At 38.8% G+C, this 24,170-nt stretch overlaps 1 protein-coding gene across 1 annotated transcript; it reads right to left on the reverse strand.

Annotated features, from left to right (window-relative positions):
- Positions 1-3,858: 3,858 nt before the first annotated feature.
- Positions 3,859-23,197, reverse strand: LOC146464538 (RNA-binding region-containing protein 3-like). The gene is made up of 13 exons (XM_085129562.1): positions 23,007-23,197; positions 17,639-17,686; positions 14,834-14,934; positions 12,675-12,800; positions 11,771-11,882; positions 10,893-10,961; positions 9,465-9,580; positions 8,605-8,858; positions 7,503-7,670; positions 6,645-6,739; positions 6,275-6,333; positions 4,874-5,006; positions 3,859-4,325 (listed from the first exon to the last, which is right to left on the reverse strand). The coding sequence occupies exons 1-13, from the start codon at positions 23,136-23,138 to the stop codon at positions 4,269-4,271; spliced, it is 1,470 nt and encodes a 489-aa protein (XP_084985688.1). The 5' UTR covers positions 23,139-23,197; the 3' UTR covers positions 3,859-4,268.
- Between the last annotated feature and the right edge of the window lie 973 nt (positions 23,198-24,170).

A 24,170-nucleotide genomic window follows, 5' to 3' on the forward strand; every position in this document is an offset into this window, starting at 1 on the left:
GTGTGTGTGAATATTATCATTGTTATGGGAACTGCTGCGTCGATACTTACTGTGTATTTCTATATCATGGTGTACCTTGGAGCACGCAAACGAAAACTCAGCCAAATCAGCCAAGTCAGCTCTCTAGTGGCGGCAAAACTCGAAAACAAAGTTGCCAAAACAGCTGGCTTAATCACAGCTGCCCTTTTTATTTCCTTCCTTCCAGCAGCCGTCGTGGGTACCTTGGAAAACTTTTTTCCAACCTTTCGCAAAAATTGGGCTTTCCGTTCGTCGGAGACACTGATGCAACTAACCTCTATAGTGAATCCATGTATTTACTGCTATAGAGACCGCCGCTTTAGGAATGCCCTACTAGAGCTTTTACGAATACGGAAGCCTCAAGCCACCCCACTGGCAGACGGTGCCGAGCGTCTTGTAAGGCGAAAAAAGCAGTTGGGCTTCGATGTCAGGGAACAACAAAACGTCGAAAACCATAAAGGTCGCTTTGCAAGGGCAGCATCTTTCCATCAAGGGTTGTTTTTAGATGATGCTCCTCGAAATTCCCTTCCAAGGATGCTGAAATGCAGATCCATGTCATCTCCATCGGTTGCTTTGGGAAACAGCTTCTGCCATGGTTCACAACAGAATCAGCCAACGTGTCCCAATGTGTCCACATCTGCAACAATCCATGATGGAACACTTAGTGAATTTAGAAAATCAGACGCGGTAGAGCTGCAAAGAGGGGAACAAAGGTGTGGTGAAAAAATATTGAAAAGATCCACGTCAACTCCATCGCTTGCTAGAGGCAACAGCTCATGTTGTAATTTACGGCTGCGCCAATCCTTGTCTATAACAACTGCAACAATCCATACAGGATGCGGCCAATTCGAAGTCAATCCTAATTTACGGAAAGAGATCAAGCTGGGTCAAGGTACAACACACCGTGCACTCTTTCTCGATGTAACAATGAAAACGGATCACTGTGCTTCCCCAAACTCATCCACTCGTTGTGAAAAGGAACAGAAGAGCATTGTCCGGTGAGCTAAATCTGTACCTTTTTACTCAACTAACAAAGTGGACATTTTTGAAGTCTCGAAAGATCCCGGACTTGAAGAATAACAGGTCAGAGATAGAGAAGACAATGACATAATTACAGAAACTGAAGCAATTCCAGCTTTCTAAAATGATTTTATGAAGTAAAGTGGACATTAATTTCGACTTCACTCCTAAGATGATGTTTCCATCGATGATTTGTTGCACGACGCAATGGACTTAAGGGCCGTTTACACGACCGAAAAAATTGGAACGGCTCGGATAAAAAGACGAACGGCTCCGACAAAATTTGACGTGTAAACGGTACTTGACCCGTTCCAGTCTTACCCGTTCCGTTCGTAAAAAGGTCCATAGGCGGCTATGGACCCCTTTCGGAACGGAACCGCTAAAAAACGGTTCCGTACCCACATTTTTGTTTTCTTTTCAACGTGTAAACGCTCGCCCTTTTTTCGGTACCGTTCTGTTACGCTTTTTCTGAGCCCGTAGTACTCCTCGTCAGTTGTTTAGCATACCACTGATCGTCAGAGTAAGTGCTGTATGCAAGATCAAACCAAGCGCTTGTTCATGGAATGTGCCACAAGCTCCTTTCGACTGTGAAGTGCGATACAAGGGCTGTTAATAGGAGAACCGTAAGCCTTGTTTTTCTCCTAATTCGGTACATTCTCTCAGAAGCATTTCTTTGAAGAATCACTCGCGCTGTCAAACGTGAATTTCGTGTTCTCTTCTTCAGAAGAAACCAGAAAAGTGCTTGTAAATCTATGATAGTCGGAGATACGCACAGTGTACTGTATGTGTAAGCACATATGAACAACTAATCGAAGCAGTTTTGTTTAATTATTGCGGGCTCTATCGTTACCGGTCTCGAAGAAAACAACGTGTAAACGGTCTAGTACCCGTTCCAAGGGGTTCCAGTACCGTGCCTTTTTCTGTTAGGTACACTACAGAATTTGTACGTGTAAACGGGAGATTTCGTCTGGAACCGGTACTTGTTTCTAACCGAGCCGTTCCTTCTCCTTTAACGTGTAAACGGGCCTTTAGTGTGTATCCAATCGACTTTGTATCCTGGCACTCTCGGGATTTGGGATAGCCTGCTGTTGAGAAATCAAGAGTTGCAATGATCACGTGAAAATCACGTGCAAGTCACGTGGTACAAGTCGCTCCTACACAGCTTTACTCTTCATTTGCTGAAAGGCCTTACAATTTTATTGTTGTTCAATTATCTCTGAAATATGCTTAGTTACCCTCAATTTTCTTTTTGGATTCCAATAGTCCTTGCTAAGATTTTCTTTTTCCACCTATTCCTGGCACACTTGCGATAACCCGCTGTTGCGAGATCTAGAGTTGCAATGATCATATGAGAATCACATGCAGGACCCAGTCAAGTGGTACAAGTGTTTGGAACCAACATCACACACTGCTATTTTTCAAATTATTTTCAAATTGCTGGAAGTCTCATGTCGGCCGGTCAACAGACCGTGGTATTTGTTCATACATGGGTAATTTTCAACTCATAAATTAATCTCGAACCCAGAGTCCTCAGGCTCTTTGGCCAAGCGGTTGGTCGCCAGGAGAGACTCTGGGGTTCTGGAATTTTATTACCGCAGGATTTCGGCGATAAAACAATGGGAATCCGTTACGGAGCAGCCAATCAAAAAATTTAAACAAAATTCTAGTTCCCCAGTCTCTCTCCTGGCGACTAATCACTGACCAAAGAGCCTGTGGACTCTGGGTACGAGATTGCGCATAAATGGATGTCCGTTCTATTATATATCCTTAAGGGGGAAGTATCATGGTGTTTTTGACCTCTTTTCTTTAAAATGGTGAATTAAGACCTTCACTTAGCTACAAAATAATTCTAGAACAACGAGAGGAAAGAAATCAACTCAATTCTTGAAAGGAATTTCTCTTGATCTGTTCTGGCGCATTTTGGAAACAAATGCGAGAACTTGAAAAAAATTAGCCTAACATTTTTCAAGTTTCAATCCATTCCGACCTACTCTGTCTCTGACCAGAGGCACTAATCGACAGTTTTATTGCGCTGGAGTGATAATTTATAACCAAACTATACAATTATTTTCTTGTTTCTGTTGACAGACAAACGTTTTTGGGTTTTCAAATGCCATCAAATTCCCGTGATACTTCCCCTTTAAGGGCTCTGGGGTGGATCCAGGAGGGGTTCAAAACTGAAACTAACCTACAAAAACTCAGTCTTGGTTACGACCAAAAGTACAGTCAAGCTAAGAAGTTTAACATCATAACTAACCATTTAAAAATAGGATAGGATTCTGTCTTTCCCCAAAGTGGTGATGAATGGCAGAAAATGAATCGATGATTTGTGTTAAGTAAGAAATATGACAGTGGTTCTCTTCTCCCGTGCGTTTTATATGCTGTAAACTATCCTGGTAAATAAGCCTGTTCAATCGGTGATCCAAAGTAGCTCAATAATGTGCGGCCAGCATGAGAAAAAGCATGTAGTTACTGTGATTGGAGGACCAAAATGAAAGTGCCGCATCCTGCAGTAAAGGATCTAACCAGCAACAAATTATATATATAATGCAAAACGAAAAAAAAAAAAAGGCAAGGCTGATTTCACTGTCAGAAAAACGTCCGTCATCTCATTGATGCCATGCCATGACTGCCTACATTACAACAATTTTCTTACAACAAGTCGTACAACACTCCTCAACAAACACACCAACCCTTTGTGTGTGAAGTATCGAGAAATCCTGGATATACAACAAAACTTTGAGGGGAGAGAGAGAGAGTGGCAGACTAGAGGTAGCCTCGATTATTAAGTAGATACGGAAATGAAATGAGCCGACAAAGTCAACTTATATAATTTTATTGTATGAAAAATTAGATTAAGTTAAATTTGAATAGGCGATATCTCGTTTCAGGTGAGCGGTGTTTATTCCTTAGAGGCCCATCATATATCCTTTGAGAGTCCTCAGATATTTTCTCAACAAAACTGTTCCTCAAGCTTCGACAGTACCAAAACAGCACAAAGCGAAATAGTCTACTTTCGACTTTGACCTGTCAGTTTCCATTGACGATTTTGTTCGCAGGACACAGCTCATTTTGCGCACGCCCGAACGGTTACTTTTCCAGCATCCTTATGGGCTCCACACCCGTGACGATCACGTGATGATCGCATGCAGAACATAGACACGTGGAACAGCAAATTGCAACAAATCTGCACGCAGTTATGCTTCCGTCAATTCTCAGCTGATTATCATTCAGACTTTGCCTTTGCTGGAAGTCTCGTCTTTCGCTTTGGCTGATCGTGCGAATTGCTGGTAGCCGGTTAAGGAATGAAGCTACAAAGAAAGAAAGAACTGTCGAATTAACTAAACTTTGATATTAAAAGCAGGAAGTCGAAACAGTTATCCCACAACATTGGCTCCAATCTCGCAGAGTGTGATCAGTTCATATACAGGGGTTCTCTTAGGGGTATAATTCCACAGCAAATTGTACACATTGAGATTGCCCAGACATTCCCTACACTTTCCACTTGCCTGTGGGGTGGGGAGGATAGCAAGCCCCTCAACCCTCATTTTGGGTCCCTCTCCCCGTATCACTGGATGCAAACGTGTATTCATTTCTGCTATGTTTGTGCCCCTTAAGGCTCGTAATCAAGCAGAATTTAATATATCGAAAGGAGCCAACAGACCTTTATCACACGGCGGCCATGTTGAATTTGAGCTTTGTTTTTGCACGGCAAGCCTCGCACTGAATTCGCGTCCGGCCGAGGCTTGCAGTGTCATTCCCCGGGACTCAACATGGCCGCCGAGTGACGAGGGTCTATTATGTCCCACTGAAAAAGGTAGACAACCAAGGATACAATGACCATGGGTTTTCCATGCAGGATGTAGCCATGCGCGTCCTTCAAAGCCCTCTTGGCTTTGTCTTCACTCGGTAATGTGATAAAAGCTTGTCCCTTCATGCGTCCTTCCTTCATGAGACGGACGTCAAATCTGAAATAAACAAAACCTCTAAAGCTGTTTTCATGTGAGCGTCGTCAATCCTAGGCTCGATTACCGCCGCTCCCTCGGGTCCGGTAAGCGTGGGCTCATTTCCCGAACAGCGGTTGGTAATCGAGCCTACGAGAAGCCTACGTAAATAGACAACCAAAGTAATTACTCTGACCAATCACAACAGACGTAACAGCGCAATGAACCAATCAGAGTTCAAAGCAAATACATGTAACCGGCGCCAAGCGCGGGAAAACGAGTGCGAGTGAGACGCGATTGGTTTCGGTTTTGTTTCTAATTGGTTGAGAAAGTGGCGCGGGTTTTGCTAACCAATCACAGACGGTTTACAAAGCAAACACGAAATTACTTTCGGCAGTCAACTAAAAGACGCTCTAATCAAGCTTAACAAAAAAAAAAAAAAAAAAAAAGAAACAAATACAATACAATACTTTGATTGACCCTTGCCTTGCGGGCTTTACAGTGGCAATAAGTTAACATTAGTTACAATTTATAAAATTACAAATTAGGTAACAGAAAGAAAGTACAAGACTTGTGATTAGTCTCTGTTTAAAAAGTTGTCTGTTAATTTCGATCTAAGATGAAATTCAAAGTTCATAAGTTATGGCTCAGAAGTCATTTGTCCAGCGGTAGTTTTATACAAGCGGATGTTTCAAAGCTTATAATTTCGGGTTGTGCCTCGTTCTCTCAACCAACTTGTCGGTGTTTGGAAATCAGAAAACACTCTTCCTTGTGTTTAATATATTACGTTAAAGCCGAATTAAGCTGTCACCCCTCTACTTCGAGATCTCTGTGATCAGTCCTGAAAATCGTTCCCCATAGTTGCTGTAAACAAACCTCTATTACGTGGTTATATGACGAGTGTAAAATTATTGTCTTAACATGAATCAAGCGGAATGGGAAAATACGGAGTAACATTAAAGATGGCCATACTCGTAATCAGATGCCGTAATTTCTTTTCACAAATCAGAGAGAGATACTTTGGCACTTGCCTCCTGTCAGCCAGTGGAACCTCTATTGAACAATCAACTTTTACGAAGTAGTAACTTATCGACTTATCCAGTGTAACCGTTCATAACAGCTTTGAATGTACTGTGTTAGTCTGACTGGCATTCAAAAAGGAAGGAAAAAAACTTCAAACAGGGTAGCAAAGCTACTGCTATCAACGGGGAACCTATAAATTACATATAAATTGCACTAAAATTACTAACATCACAAAGCTATAAGGTGTTCATACCGCTACAGTGCCTTACCTGTCTTTTTCTTCCTCTACGCTGTGATCAATGTACCGTCCAAATATGTAATTGAGATCCTTCGAGGAAAAGGAAAGGTTGTTGTAAGATAGGCAGGCACAGGGAATCCAAAGCTTAACTACAAATAACTGCACCTTATTCTATGGTTTTACAGACAATACGTGTGGATATTTTACGAATTACATGGGGGGGGGGGGGGGGGGCTGGGAGAAAAATGCTGTTGGAATTGATTGATTCAAAAACCCAAGTTCAACTCCTCAACTACATCTGGTTTGTCTTCTGCCAGGTGCGATGTTTAACCTTGTTATACCGAAGTTGATATTTACTCCAGATGCCTTACTAACTTTAAAGAGTGGAAACAGAGGTCTACCTTCTCCTCAACATGCTTTGCCAGATTTTTTATGTAAAGTCTGCAAGTGGGGTCCCCAGGTGTGTAATTCTTGAAAGCCGACATCTCAGACATTTCTGAAAGAAAGACGTCATGCATTTTAGACAACAATTTTTAAAATCAGTTCCTCTAACACAGGAAATACGATTTATGTTTTTCAATCATCATTTTAGTTGGCGGATTGAGGAAGTGAGTGGGGGGGGGGGGGGGGGGATTTCGAAGTTTATTTTAAGTGTACAATGGCACTGACGCATAGCTGTAAAACAATCCTACTTTTGTAAGCAAACAAAACAGACTTAAAAAGTTAATGAGAGTACGGCAGAATTTGATATTCAACCCTCAACCGACATTTTTGTTGTACACTGATGCAAAGCAGATGCCTTTGTAAACAAGGAAGTTAAGTGAAATATCTTCAAAAGTTCCAATCTTAAATTACGTTTGACGGATTCCAATTCATTTTGTCTGTTACTGTTTATAGAGGTATTTTGGTTCCTATTAATATTATAACAATGAAAGGTTCGCCGGAAAAAGGATTCAAGTGATTACTTGTCACTGAAATCCAGATTTCTCCAAATAATCTCAGCTTTTGAATACAGACTTTTTGCTGCCTAAGAAATGTAATTCCATGTTTTCGCTCCCACCCTAAGGTTAAATTCAAAGAATTTAGCTTAATCCTTAGTTTGGTTTTGACCTTAGCATTGCCTTAGAGATCGCCTTTGTATCTTTTCAATGGATCTTAATCTTTTCGCCAGCCACTCTGAAGTTTGGTTTACATAGGGGTCTCGTCATTTCCCAGGGGATTGATATTGAAATAATAAAAAAACAGAAAAGTGTGTTAACCTTTGCTGCTAATCCTGTTCCTGCGCAATTCTGCAGATGAGATAAACTCATTGTTTTCTTCAGAAATGAATTCCTCCTCCTCTTCCTCTTCCTCGTCAAGTTTGTTGACATCAGTCTCTGCTGGAGGTGCAAATCTTCCAAAACCTTCTGTCTCTGGGGGATTGGAACCTGTGAAAGAGGAGAGCTTTAAAGGGGCATTGGTCAAAAAGGCACCAAATATTTAACAAAGAATCTTTGCTCAAACATGAAATTGTTCTTGGAGCACTGATAAGAAAATATCAGAGGATTTCTCAAAGGAAGAAGTCAGACCATAAGTAGTTTTTAGCGATCACACTATTCAGGTATTAAGTACAAAAAAAAAGAAGAAAAAAGCAAGAAGAAAGGATAACAAAGACAATAATAAAGATACATAAAATCAAAGCAAATCAGTATGCAGCAGCCAAAGTAGAGGAGCGTTCGAGTCAGCTGCCGCTTATTTGCACAAAAGGAAAAAGAACATTTTGCATTGAACTAACTTAAGCGTGCATTTATAGAAAAAAACCTAGTCCTTGAAAAATTTGTGCCTTTTTTTCACGACAGAAGTTTTAATCCATTTCAACCCTGGAGATTTGCAGCCAAACATAATTTATAGTAAATAAGGGCGTTAGTTACTAAAGAAACTGTGGTGCTGCGTCGGTGAGGAGTAGAAACGAACGTTTGGTTTATCAATAGAGTTGATAAGGCAATTTTGCCACTATAAAGATATTCGAATGCTGACGATTTGAGCGTTAGCCCTTCGTCAGAGCGAATTTACACTAGTTAGTTTCTGTGAACTGGTAAAGTAACACTGCTGTCCAGACCATTAGTTTAACATTTCCGCTGTTACTTATATGTTCTCTGGCTATTGAAAGTGACACTAAGAGGATAGAAAGGCAAAAGCACGGCCAGGAACCCCTTGCACTGTAATGAGTCATTGCTGACTAATGCTGAACAATCATTGCACTGATCATGTTGATGTGCCAGCAAATTCTCACAACTAACATGAATCTAAATGCATAACAATCAGTAAAGGCAATTCATATTTTGATCAATATTGTACCAAACTGTCGGTTACGTGCTTTACCTGCCATTGTGACAGAAGCTCCTGAATCAAATATATTTGAAATGGCCTCTGTTAGTTTGAACTCTATCCTCTTTGGCTGTCCAGTGGGCTGCTCAAACGCTTTTTCTACAGGTGTATGTTTAGAAGAAGGTACTGATCGGACTTTCTTGGATGGGGGCTGTGACGGATGAAGCACCACTTTGTGACGCTTTTTGGAACTCGCAGCCGGTTTAGCAACAGATATTCTCTGAGCATGCTCAGCTCTTTCCTTAGCTCTGAAAACAAAAAACAGAAAATCAAACTGAGATAAAATTAAAGTTGACCCTTTCCTGGCCGGTATAATCATAACTTGGTCAATATTTGGTCAATTGCAGTGAAATTTTGTAAGCAAACTGGTCTTGGAAAGATCTTTGCATTTAAAGAAAAAATGGTACCCCTGGTATCTACGATGTGGTTTACCACCCCTACAATTTTTTAATGCTTTTAATTTAATTCTTTTTGGACTCTGGCATATCTCAGGTGGTTCTATACATTAAAAGCTGCAAATTAAGCTACATCTTGGGGGTAGACCTTACCTATCACATGTGCCGATCAGTGAAATTTGGTAGTGTTTAACTTTGACGTTTTAAAACCATTCCTGTCAAACACCTGAATTCTTTCAGTTATCTTGATATGAGAAATGAATTTCACGAAAATATAAAGAACCTTTTAAATGATACATCACACATGAGCATTGTGTTTTTCTTTGCCGTTTTGGAATATTGGGCCAAGAAAACTTAAGCTAGAAAGGGTCAAGCCCTCGTGTTGCCTGTTACCTCCTTGATACTGCATTGATAATGATGATGAGGAGACATTAAAGAACACAAATAATTATTATTCACCTTCTTTCTCTTTCCTCTTCATCACTTTCAATTTCTGACTCTTCACTGGACATAGACCTGTCGTCATCTGAAGAAACCCCCATATCCTCAGGTTGGCCTTCTTGTGTTTCACCTAGCTAAAGAAGTGGCATTGTGTTGTTTCAGAAAATGTCCAAACCTCTTGTAGCTCAGAAGGTTTTTTGGTACTGGATGACCAGCCCACTGATAATCCAAACTGGCTTCACACTCAACAACAACGACATCAACAATTTATTTGAAAAACAACAGAATGAATGGCTTGTCCCGCAAATAGTTACAAAACTAATCGAGGCGGGACAAGACGAATACAGGAACACTTTAGAAAAGTAACAAGAACTTACAAATATAGACATGCAAAAACTTTACGTAGTAACAGATTTAACGCATTTTACACTTGTTTACAGAATAAAAGTAATAATAGTAAATGGAAAAAATATTTAGTTAGTCCTACATTTTTAATTATCATAGGGATTTCAATCAACACTCTCCATTATAAACTTTAGCTTTCGAGACCTCCCTACCCATAGGAATTTCTAATGACATTCCATCAGGAAGGTTATATATGAGTTTTCCTGAACCACCCATTGTGCGATTGTGGGAAGTTAGACAAATGCAACTATTGGATATATTTTCCATCAACACAACACAACATGGTGTCTCCTAATACAGACGTATTTTTCACAGTTTATGACTGCAAGAAAAGCAGATCTTAGCAAGGGCTATTGAAATCCAAAAAGAATATTTAGGGTAACATGCATTTTTACAATGCAATTTTATGCAATGCTATAGGCAGGGCCTCACTGAAAACCACATTTTATGACGTGGGCTCCCTGTTGAAAGATCTTATATATTATTATTATTATTATTATTATTATTATTATTATTATTATTATTATTATTGAGATTAAATTTCGAAAAATAAATGCCATACATTTATGTATAATTTTTTAATATTTTTAAGTATTATTTTCCCTAGTTATCTCTAGAAAATGGGTGGTTACTCTCAATTTTCTTTTTCCATTTCTGTTCAATAGCTCTTGCTAAGACCTTCTTTTCCCACATAGTCATAAACTGCACAAAAATACCTTTAAATTAGTAGGCACCTTCCTTATGAAATCAGAGGTTCTCGGACCATTGCACAAGATGTACAGAACATAATGTGCAGTAGCAAAAGGTGGCACCGTCCTTAAGAGGAGTGCATCACTTGGTAGGTAACTTCACTTGTGCTTCTTTTCAATGACTGGTTTTCTGGTTTCCTCAAAACTATCGACTGCAATTTCTGTGATTGCTCTCCAGTCTTGGCTATTTCCAATAAGTTGCTCCCATTTTGTATGGCGTATTGCAGCCAGGATCAACTGGTGGTTCATTATGGAAAAGCTCAATACTGACACTGCACATGACAAACCTTACCAGGGGTGGAGTGGGGGTCACTTGGCCAAATGGAGCTGGAAGATTCATTTTATTCATCAAATGCAAAACCTACAAACAAACAGAAAACGCTCACTTAGGGGAAGAAGATTAACATTCAATGTGACACAGAACACTGGCATACTGATATCACATTCAAAAACCTTGAGCTACACGTATGGGGAGTAAACCCTGTTTCACTCAGGCTCAGGTATATTAGTGGCAAGGAGGTATTAATGTTGCCAAGGTTAGTCCCAAAAATGTCCTATAAGGCAAAAACTGGATCGAAAAATGTCCAACAGCCCAGAACATTAACCCAAACAAGTTTATTAATTATTCTTTGGACAAAATCCTAAAAACGTCCCCACCAAAACCTTCCCTCCCAAAACGAGGGCAAGTAGAAAATTTCTAACCCAAAAAAGTACCCAGTCACTAATGTCAAACCAAAAATAGGTCTTTGCATCTCTCCATCACCAATAATATTATTATATCTGAAACTCCTCCCTTTGGGCCCATTATTGTGGTGTTGTTTGGTCATGTTAATGCACTAAGTCGTTGGTTATCCTCAATATAGGTGTCTGATAAGGTTATCTGGCCACCGTAAAGAGATTTGAGTGCTGAGGTTTCGAGCGTTGGCCCCTCATCAGAGCAAAGGGCTAACACTCAAAATGTCAGCACTCAAATCTCTTTACGCTGGTCAAATTACCTTAATTTATTATCAACTCATCTGATGAAACCAAACATTTGCCTCCACTCTCCCACCACTGCAGCACCAGAGTTTCTTCAGAAACAAAACCCCTTTAATATCATCAATGTACTTGCCAGTCATAATAGCCAGCTGCCAACTATGACTAATGGTCAACAGCCTACATGTAGCTTACCTGGATGTAAAATCTTGGTACACAAGCCAGTGTGTGAGCAATATTAGTGAGGATTGTAGCATTCACAGGAGGGTACATGTAATGAAGGCTTGGGTTGGAAATGTAATTTATTCTGAAATTTATCAAAAGAAATCAAGATATCAAGTTAGTATTAAAAACAAAACAAAAAATAGAAAACTAGGACAACCACCTTATAACAGGGAAGATAGAGCCAGTGTGTGGTCAAATCTTAAACACTTGTGTCTGGTGGAAAATATATCCAATAGTTGCATTTGCCTGCATGCTCAGTCATAAAATGTTGAAACAGTCCGCTTACTTTCTCCCCCCACCCTCCCCTTCAATGTTGAATTTGTGTGTTTTCACAAGCGTGAGTGAAAGAAACACTGTGAATGCAACATTGCAGGAGGGGAGGGGGAAGGGGGAGTATGACTGTGCAATATGGGCAAAATGTGATTTATCCGTGGTCTCAGTGAAATGTTTCAACAAATTATGACTGCAGTTGTAGCTTTTCACAATTATTTAATGTGCTTCAAGAAAACATTTTTATATATCCCTGATCAGTGATGGAATGTCATTAATTAGAAAATTTTGATATTTAAGGCTTTCCTCAAGGGTAATTAAAAACAAAGTGCCTCTAGGCTCCATAGGGCTTCTGCATTAAGACTTCCATTAGGCTGATTTTACTTGAATCACTCAAGCTTCAGAATTCGGTTAATTAGCATAAAGCCTGCATATTTCAAATGCCTGAGAAGGCCAGTTTCCCAGTGTAATGTTAAACAAATAGGAGTCTTACAGGTATCCCCCCTGGACAGTGGATGGTTATCTCAGTATTTGTTCGTGATATCTTGATAAAGGAACAGTTTGCCTATGATTATACCATATTATTATTATTATTTTTTCTTACCCCAGCCCTGGTGCCATTCCCTGTACGTTGGATTTCGCTTTTTCTTTGCTGCCTTGTTCTGCTTCTTGCTTTTTTGTTTCCTTTTCATTCTTCACATTTTCATCAAGTTCTGTTTGAGGGGACACTCTGAAAATACAAGACATAGTATAGTACTTGTAGGTGCAGGTACATGTTAATCATGAGGACCTGTATATCATATGAAGACACACCAGGTAAAAGTATTGACAGTGAGATCTACTGAAAAGGATCTTCTAAACACAAAACAATTAGCTATAGGTGCAATTCCATGCTGAATCATGCAAATAATTATAAATGGGTAATTGTTTCTAGAGGAAAGGAAATTGTTTCTAAAGGAACTATGGTGCTACGTAGGCAGTGGAGAAGAACTGAATACAGTCAACTCTCTTTATTGCAGACACCCTCAAGACCGCGAGTTAGTGTCCTTAATAGCAAGAGTCCATAATAGTGGGAATTTATTTCAGTCAAGCGTCTACATTCTATTTTTTGCCTGTGATTTAGCTACTGTCTGTATTATCAGAGTGTCTGTAATAGCGAGGTGTCTGCATGGCGAGAGTTGACTGTACTTGGTTTTATTGTAACCGAGTTGATAAGGTAAGGTTTGGCCACCATAAAGAGATTTGAGACCTGACATTCCATGTGTTAGCCCTTTGTCAGAGTGAATTACTCTAACTGATTTGTTCTGACGAAGGGCTAACACTCTAAATAAAATGTCAGCTCTTGAATCTCTTTATGGTGGCTAACATCAATAACCTTATCAACTCAGTCGACAATACCAACATTCATGCAAATTCTGCATCCTGATTGGCTCCCTCAGCAGTCCGAATTTTCTGATACAGACTGCTAAGATGGACCGCTTGCATTACAATGTACGTTGGGAAGGAGCAAAGTATTTCAATATTGACAAAACAAGCCAAAAATGTTTTAAATTAAGCTTAATATGAAGTGGGAGTGTTGGTGTTTCACTAAGAGAGCGACAAATTTTATTATCACACTGCTTGCACATAAACAAGTTTCATGCAGACTAGAAAGCAAGTCTATATAATTGAAACCTCATTGAACTAGCTTGTTTGGTCCATATTGCGATATATTGGTCTTGTCCCTTGTTTTCAAAGTTTAGGTGAGGTCCATAAACTTGCAAACCAAGAACCCAACCAATATTATTTTTCCAAATATGGACCTCGTGCTAGTTCAATTACATACGTTTACAGGCTGAGAATAATGAGGAGGATAATTATTATGCATATCGACAATGGCCTTAAAAATATTTTATTAAGAGTTAACTTCATGAACCAAAAATGGGCTTCATGAACTAAGCTCAGCTCAGGTCAATTTTTATGGCACATACCTGCGACTAGAATAGAATAGGATAACTGTGCTTAAATGAATTATTGCAAATAATAATTAGATAAATAAATAAATAAATAAATAAATAAGTAAATAAATAAATAAAGAACTCATTTTTTAAGCAACTATTAGAGCCAGGAGATCGAAGTAACTAAGGGGTTTTCAAGGCCGTCTCCAGCTAGATGACAAGCTGATGATGGTAAACATGACAGACAGACATTGAGAAACAGATAATGTTCGTAAAGTCCAGGGATGTAACTAAGGAAAACCTCAGCAGGCTCATTAATAAGCCCAGCCAGTTCTTTTGGACTGTGCACCTTTAAAGTTAGCCTCAAGTATTTGTGTTCTGTTGAAATTTCAGCTGGTGATAAATCTCTTTCAGACGGTGAAATTCACCAGTTGCCAGCTCTTAGTGGTATCACTGCAAGCCATAAAATGTATATTTTTAACTTTATCCCATGCTCACAACCTGAACAACAGTACATCTATAGCTCTCATTTCAGAACCAAGCTTAAAAATTTACCATGACTTTTATTTAACATGACACAGGACACTATTGACACTGCTGATCCTGTAGTATCCTGGACATATGTCAGATACGTTCAACCTCCATAGAAAGTGGCCTAGCTTGCCATATCTGACTGGTGTAGCAAGGGTCATGGGTTCAAATCCAATTGGGGACTCCCATTTTTTTGCCTCATTCTTATAACATAATATAATGGACATTAAATCTTTCTCATTCCAAATCATTACCAGGCTTAAAGTTTACCATCTTTATCTTAATGGACACCCACCTGGTACACTGCCGAGCTGCAAGGTGTTCATGATATGGTTTGGCATACTCAACTGTCAACCTGCTACCAAGCACCTCTATCTGATGGAGCTGGGTAAGAGCCTGTATGTTATATGAACACACATTCAGGTATTAAATACCATAATAAGATCCAAAAGGATCTTCCAAACACAAAACAACTAGCAATAGGTGTAATTCAAAGCTGAACCATTCAAATTATAATTTTACAATAACTGTCCAAATTCCCGCACGCTGATTGGCTCGTAGCTATAAAAATGACGTCAGATGTAACGCGCGCTTTCTCAACGAAAAAATAGCCAATTCCCCTCGTACTTTTTCTGTTTTATTGTAAAAAACAAATCGACAGCAGTTTTCTATGGTCTATACTCTTATAGACCATAAAATGACGCAATAAAATGTCCAAAACTTGGCAGTGAAACCACTCGCTTGCGGCTCGTGGTTCCACTTGAGTTTTGAACATTTTTTGACCTCATTTTATGGTCTATAAGAGTATAGACTATAGAAAACTGCCGTCGTATTGTTAAATAGGTAAGGGTGTAAGATTCTAAAGAAAATGTGGTGTTATGTTGGTGGGGGAGTAGAAACAAATATTTGGTTTAATACCAGCTGATTTGAAAACCAGGCAATTTGGCCACCATTAAGAGATTCAAGACCTGATGTTTCAAACGTTAGCTATCAACTCTGTTGATAACACCAAATATTCATGCAAATTACAGTTCCATGCCTTAAATATTTCTCAACTCTTTAGGCTTTCATTACAAAGCTATATACATGTAGCCAAACTTGTTATGACCAGTTCCCTTATACCTAAAGATGCAAAATTTTGATCATAGTGGCACTTTAATTAGATCTCACTCAGTGTTTGTTTTTTTCAATAAATTGACCTGTGAGAGCGCATTAGGCTGCCTTGTGAGAATTTAGAGGGCCCATTTTCACGAAAAAGGAGCCAAAGACCTTGTATTTCACAGCTCTTCTAGTACAGAACATAAGAATTAAAGAAATTAGTAGATGTTAAATTATTGTTTTGAGATGTGGTCTGGAAGTTTTTATAAGTAGCTTTGATTGGGGGTGTGTGGAAAAAGCCCCAGGAAGGTGACTTTTAAACTGATTTTCTGGTGAATGTTTGAACTTACGAGTCATTGTCATGAATTTGGATTTGAGTGAAATTTCTGATTTAAAAAGGAAGGGGGCAGGAGAGGAATTCTGCCTGCAGTGACTTTGAACCTGAATAGCTTTTTTTAACAATTGAGCAAATATCATGAAACTTCAGGACTTTTTCACAAATTTACCTGGAAATAATTTGATGTGGTCGGCTTAGTGTTGACTGACTTTGGTATTATCATGGCACCCCCGCCCCCAGCCCCAGAAGACCAAAAAGACCTGGTCTAGATAGGGCTAATGTGAAAATTGCTGACTGAGGTTTTTATGTTTCCTACCTCAAAATTTCCCTGAAGTCACTTGGGCTTTTTTCCACACACTGCTTTACATAATCTATTTGTAGTGAAGCATGACTGTTTCAAAATATTATACAATCATGCTCATGATCAACTGTCAAATCTCTTTGTAATAAGAACATTAAGCCTTACTGGACGAAATTTGTGTGTCATTTTTAATCACCAAATTATACATTTTTATTTGAGGTAATACTGCAATACTGCGCTCTATAAAAACCCTGTCTGAGACATCAATGTGAGCTAATATTATTAGTACATACAAAGGATGAAATTGAGCTTAAGTTTCTTCAAAGGAATAGGAAAGATGCTTTTATTATTTAATTAAAAAGCACACAATTTTAATCCCATTTGTAACAACCTTACCCTGTTTGTTTTTGCTGGTATAATTATTCCAAGGAAGATAATTGCATACTAATCTAATTGTTTTAGCTCACACACAAAGCGTAAGCTAATGTACATAAACTGCTGCCTTTTTTCAGAGCATATTTATTTAGCAATTTGTTGCTAAGTTATTAAACTTTGGTTGTATAAAAGTGAATTCATCACTGTGGTAACCTGGGCTCAAACATGAAGACAAACTACGGAGTGTAACATGCAACCATGCCAGTCCCTAGAGATTCAAATGACAATGATAGGATGGCCATGTCAGTGAATTATAACAAAAGAGGCTAATGAGAAACCTTTTGTTCATGGTTACACAAACATAGCAGTGATGACATTATGTGTATAAGCTTACTGTCTATATAACGGAGCTTCCTAGGGGAAGAACAGGGTTCATTAATTGTCCATCAACAGTGAGCCCAACTCTAGTTCGATTGGTGGACTACATATTAGATCTGACTATTATTTTTACACTGTAGTTTTCCTTGCACAAATATTTGCTTAAAGAAAGTAACTTTTTATCAGAAACAGTTTGTTTTGCAAGAAGATGTCAGAAGGCAAGAAAGCAGAACTTTATCAATGGGCACATGTTCATTTAATCTACAAAAAATGTTAACACTAATGCTGGCAAGCCTACAAATTCAATTAACCCATTCCTTGAAACATTTGTTATGAGCTCATACTATTTTGTAATTATTATTTTAATTCACAACATTATATATGTGAAATTGTGAAATATTTGTTTGCAAGAACTAAATTTTTGGCAGAAGTACAAAGTTCTGCATCTAAGTTCAATCTTCCATACGTAAAAATAACCTTCAAATCAAGTGGTGTTGAAAGTGGGAGGAGTTACCTCTTTTATCGTGTACTTTGTGTTTAAACTTAATGGGTGCATGAATCAATAAAAATGATCTACTTTCCGATAATCATGACAAAATTATCCAACTTACTCTTGTTGCTTCTGCTTGACTGGAGAATTCAGCAAAAGCAGCATCTCTCTAAAAATTAACAATCATTTCAGTATAATAACATTTTTTTATTTATTTAACATTTAATTTCCACATGAATAACTGTTGTTTTAGCTTAACCCCATCAATGCCAGGGTCAACCACGAATAATTTGACTATAGCTACACAGCATTATGTGGGGACTACTGGCTGCAGACTGTGGATTGCAGACAGGAGACTGAAATCTATGGACTGCAGGGTTGGAAACTAAGTTTGGACAGCACTTGCCACATGGGCGTGTGACCTTGTTTAAGAACTGCATAAGAAAAGTCACAATTTGTACTCGCCTAGGCGAGTGGGAGAGTGCTTACTTCCATCCCTGGACTGTGGACTGCAAACTATTGACTAAACACAAAACATGATGTAAGGTGTAAAATGATGACAATAGACTGGAGATTAATACATTGAACTGAAATATATAAAACATGACCTAGGACCCTAGTGTAGACTGATCACTGTGGACTGTGGACTGCAGACCAAATATAAAAAAAAACACCTTGAAAGACCTTGGTGAAAAAATAATGATGATTGCGGACTTTGGACCGGTTAACTGTTAAGAACTAAGAACTTATCTGTTTTGTTTTTTTCTTCATAACAGCATATTTTGACACAAACATTTTAAAATGGTCTGAATACAGTACAATCATACAAGTTTTGACAAGTACCACATAATTTGGGGATGACAAATGACTTTTTATGGTCTTCCGCCATGCAAATTTGTCCTCTAGCTTCCTCTACTGGTGAATTTGTTGCACGTCGCAAGTCTGGGGTTAAAATATTTAAGCTGGAATTTATAAAATTTCATCCCCTGGGCCTTAATTTTCTCTGAAAATAAGTTGGGGGTCTAATGCCCTAGGTCTGCCACTGCTATTTTACCTTTCTTCACAATTCCATTTTAAATTTACAAGTACTTGAATGAATGGACAACTGGCAATAACTGTTGAGGCCATGCATACTTTCCCAATTTCATGCATGGCAAAATTTCAAGTAATAAAAGTGAGATATTGATTGTATCAGTAAGCCGAAAACATGTTTGACCCACTCTACACCCCTTAGTTTTTTTTAAACCCTCCCTCACCCCTCCTATTCAGCCATCCTAGCTGTTGTGGTTCAAATTTATCCTTGGTTTAAATTTTATCTTCCCATTGTTCTTGGGTATGGTAATGTATGATAATGAGTTTGAAGCAATGGAAAATAAATTTGCCTGATTGATTGACTGTATTCCAGAATAAGAATGGGAGGAATAGCCATTAGATTTCTCTTTTTAGGTAAATTTGGGAAGACATTTCTGCAAACATTAGCTGACACATGATAATTTAAGAGCAATTTTGTACTCCAGTAACTCCAAAAACCTCTTGTCAGGGATTTCTTGTAATCATTGTATGTATTCCTATTCCAGAATATGGTCAATTGAACGCACCCTAAGTTTAAATCAAGGATAAAATTGAACCACAACATAATCATCTGACAGTGACCTACTGGAATAGTTTGGGTATTACCCCAACACACAGTTGAACCTCTGCTAATGGACACCTCCCGTAGGTGGACACCTCTCGTAAGCAGACACTTGGTCATGTCCTCTGGTACTTAGTCATACAAACACTACATTTTTAACCTCCTATAAGCGGACACCTCTCTTACAAGTAAGCAAACACTTTTTCTGGCCCCAAGGGTGTCCGTTTACGGGAGGCTCGACTGTACACAGAAACATTATTTATCTCTGTCAATGACCTAACAATTAAAACTACATGCTTCAGCATTTCTGACCTTTATGGAACACTGCAGTTTTAATTCACCATGAGAATGTTATAAGATGTTTTGAGTCAATGTTGTTATGTTTAATTCATTTGATAACTTCATAATTTCTTTCTGAACAAATTCATAACTTTCTCAGTTGTTTTTTTTAGATCACTGTATGCTTCAAACCGTAAACCACAAATACATGCAGTGATTTGAGTACGGTTTAGCGATAAAAATAATTTATCTGACGTTAATTCACAACATGATTATGAACACAATATTGATCATTGATAGTGAAAAGAGAGTGTATTCTGTGATTTGTTTTCAACACATACAATGTAACTGTTAAACGTGAGCTACACGTATAGTCCAAGCCTTGGTAGCTGACAAGGAAATCATGAGACCTTCGTGACAATGTTCTTCCTTATGTTACTTTATCACTGACTAATACTGGAAGTCTATTGAGTGCTGTCTTGGCCAAGCAAACCAGGCAGCTCATTTTAATTTAATATAATACCTAAATGCAGTATTTTCTGGTTGTTTCCACTAGGGTTCTTGATAAAAGTTTTCAAACAAACTAAGACTCAGTTAAGAAAAACATGATTGTGACCAAGTTCAACTAAAGTTCTGCTGGATGCAATATTAAAAAGTGACCTGTAAGCTTTTCAGACTTTTTGCTCGAAATGTTTGATTTAGTCAAATTCCTCAGTTTTGACTTGTTTTCTTTAGGTTATTGGAAACTGCAATCCCCTGATAAGACATTCAAATAAACCAAATTCTTCTTATGATCCAATACAAGAAATGAGACCCTCTCTTATCTGGAACACGGCCAAAGCCATTTAAAGGTCTTACCATTTGCAAATGCCAAAACAAAGGAAACACCTTCTCCTCAGCTATATTAAGACCCTGAGTGTTGGTCCAGCAAGGACTTGAAAAATGACTTCCCAATCAGCCGTCTAACTGAGCTTACATGTAACTGGATGGTAGTTAGGTAGCCCAGATCTGTCTGTAGTCTGGTAAATTTCATTTAGGTCTAGCTTGTAACTCACTGGATGAGACTTTCAAAGTGTGAATAAAATTCAAATGAGAGTTTTTGAGCAGTGCATTTCTGTGGTGCTTTCTTCCAGTCATTTCACCTTTGAGTTGTTTCGCTGATGTCTTAGGTCAGTTCGCTAACGTCTCATATTGATATAATGCATATTAGGGAGAAAAGTTTTTTTTTTATCTTGAGACTTGGGTATCAAGTAGGACTGTTCCCTTCTGATCCATTTCTCATGCCACTTTCTTGCCAACTCGTTAAACTTCAGTAATGTTTGTGATGTATTTTGAATTAAAGTCTCAAATGCATATTTCCATAAAGAGAAGTCTCAAATGTATGCTTCAAAAACTCATTAATAAGCCCATTGACCTATCAAATGGTCGACAAAACATCAAGTGCAGTGGTTTTAAAAACCGATAAAACCTCCTCCTTATTAGTATGCTGTGTTTAATGGTTTCTCGTATGCAAATTTCCAATGTTCACGAAAGCATCATTGTTATGAACTCTCTTGACAAACGCTTTTCCAGGAATGTTTTTGAAGCCGTTCAAAAAACTTGCAGCATGTGTTTTATTGGGTCTAAAACTACTTGGCTGTGCCTCATGGTTTTAAATCCCAATAAAACAATGCTGCTCATGTTTTAAACATTACTTTAAAAGGACTTACGTACCATACATGTACCTGACACATTTGCACCACACTTAAAATTTCCATCTATTGCACAATGTGTATTGATTGCAGCTTGATTGCAATGATGCAGGTAGCGCAAGCACAAGAGCTGATATGTTAGCAAGTTGTTCATCAGACAGGAAATAAAAATGAATTTGAACTTTCACATTTTACTCAAAAGTCCCAAAGTGATAAAAAAATAGAACTGTTTGTTTTATCTGACCCTAACTTAAGTGCTTCAGAAGGACATGTGACTGAAGATGTTAGCAGACTGACATAAGATGTTAGTGAAGTAGGCCATTAGCGAAACAACTTGTAGGTGAAATGACTGAAAATAAGGGCTGTCATTAAGGGCCATGACCTGAAACACCTGTTATGGTTGAATACATGAAAAGAACCTTGATGTAACCAGGGTATCAGTCACCTGACGCCACTAGGGAGTCTCGCCACCAACTAACTCACCACTACGAAACCACCTCGCCACCAACTAACTTGCCACCAAGCGAAGTCTTCTCGCCACCAACGATCCACTTCATTAATCTAGCACTAAACCACAACGCAAAGCTATGGAAATTTGTTTTACTTCATTTTGTTGAATAGCTCACATAAAGCGTGACGTGGACTCTTGTTGAACGATTTAAGTACGATTGAGTTCGAACGTTCAGCTTATGCAAAAGTGAAGCAAGTAAGCAGTCAGTAAGGTTGAATTCTAGGAAGCAATGGTTTGTTCGTTACTTGCTTTAAGAAAGCTTAGGTTCTCGCTAGCAAGATCTCAATTTCCTATAACAAGCTAGCCTGCAGTGCAGGCATTTTTCATGGGCGAGCACTGAATAAATTTAGTTCGCATATTTGAACGAGGCTGAGGGGGAGGGGGGGGGGGCAGGAAATGAGAGTATTTTCCCTCCTCTCCCCCTTCCCCCCTCCTTTATTTCTCAGCCAGTTGTCCTCTCCCTTAGGGTCACTTTTGACTTGCTCCAGCCCTCTCGCGCTTCCTCGCCCAAGATGACAGCAACGAAGGATTATTCTGCACTCCCGCTCCAAAAATACGCCTGCATTGCAGGCTAATAACAAGCTTACAATTTCTCGCTCTCAAGATTACAAGCGCAACACAGTCAGTTTCAAAAATGCTGTCAGTAACTTCCCCAGATGTTGCTTCGCTAAAGGGTTGTAATTTGCATACAGAAAGGCAAATCGATGGAAATTAAAGTCGCCCGAACAGCTAATTCTGCTTGACTAATTTCCTCTAGTTTATCTCCTCGTTGGTGGTTGGTGGCGAGAAGACTTCGCTTGGTGACGAAGTCGTTTGGTGGTGGCAAGTTGGTTGGTGGCAAGGTGACCATAATTCATAACAGGTGATCTTAATGGCTGTCAGTCCATTTTACCCACAAAGCAACAAGACTGTTAGGGGTGTGAAGCTCAATGATACATGTGACAAGGTGCGCTGCAAATAGTTTACTCCTTTGTAGTCTGTGGACAAAATCCTAAAGGGAACCATTCAAAAGAAAGATGTTTTGCAGTGCTTTCTTGTGGTGCTGTTTATAATGGGAGCAACTGCAGAATGTAAGACCACTTTTTACGGTATACCAAACGAACTGTACTAAAGAGCAAACCCGAAACGAGCCAACTTGTTTCAGGTATACAGTAAAAAGTGGCCCTGTATTCTGTAGTTTAGCCTTATAACGAACTGTTGAACAACGTGTTTTCAGGTTGTTGAGTAAGTGAATTAAAATAGTTCCCTCTTAACAACAATTGAAGTAGTCACTTGATTCTCACTGATTTTGATTAGCCCTCAAAATCATGATTTGATCAAACACAACTCGTGAGACCAAACAGTCTTTCTTGCAGATTACAAGCCAAATACTCACCATTTTCCCCCTTCGTTCCATGCATATCACCTCTTTGGCTCCAAAATGTTTCAGAAAATCGGTTTTATCCCTTACATTTAGCTGGGAAGGCAAATGCCTCACTAACAACTTTGCGGTCGCGCCATCCGCCATATTGAATCCTGGTAATTACCGCTGTACACTCTGCGTGTTTCGCGGACTTCGGACCAAATCTGACAGGGGACAGACGGTAACAGGCCCAGAGTCAAGCCCAAATATTTCCATTTTTATGCAAAGTGCAACATCTTTATCAGCACACTAGTATTTAGGTCTGATCCATTCATTTACCCGAAATCAAATCCCCAGGAGGGTATGTCTCAGAAATTTATTTGGTGTACATGTAGTATTACTGCCATCAGGTGATTTCCAGCACTTTCCATCATTCATTCTTTGGCGGATAAATATTACCGCTCTTTATCAGTTAATACCGCGATAATGATATCAAACAAATGCCGAATCATTGGCGAACAAGCCATGATCATTTTCTTGACTTAATAGGTTACCATAGAAACATTACAACTTGTTAACAGCACCCCTAATTTTAGTGGTTATAAAAGAAGCTCATTGATCCCCACTTTTTATTGAAGACTGTGATGATCAGCATGTTCAGACATCATGTTTTGCAATTGAAAAAAGTGTAGGGAGGCTAAGGTGGCTCTGAAACCCTCACAAAAAAAAGTTTTTTAAACTTTGCAAAGAGTTGTATCTGGGCATGCTGATCACTTCCCCATAATAAATAGTGGGGGTCACCAAGCTTGTTTTTGAATTATAGCCACTTGAAGCTGAAATTAAGACGGGGCAGGGGGTAGGTTGTACTGTTACAAATGGTAACCTGGTATGTCAACAAAATGACCATAACTTTTGTCACCGATAAAAATTATCATCAGGCATTTCTTTATTATCATTGTTGCTGTATCAGCTGAGAAAGAATGATAGTATTGATCAATTAAAGTACAAGTGCTTAAAAGGGCTGGAAACTGGTGCCGGCCAACATCAATGGCTACACACTGCCTGGCCTATATAGGAAATGGGGGTTAACTCCTCCGCATCATCATCAAAGAGTGGTTGGAATATACCCATGTAAAAACTATGGGGAGTCGAGAGGGGAGAGAGATTGTTCTACTTTATTTCGGTTGGATAGCCAAT

This window comes from Pavona decussata, unplaced genomic scaffold (genome assembly GCF_977016875.1).
Source record: "Pavona decussata unplaced genomic scaffold, jaPavDecu1.1 SCAFFOLD_161, whole genome shotgun sequence".
NCBI lineage: Eukaryota > Metazoa > Cnidaria > Anthozoa > Scleractinia > Agariciidae > Pavona > Pavona decussata.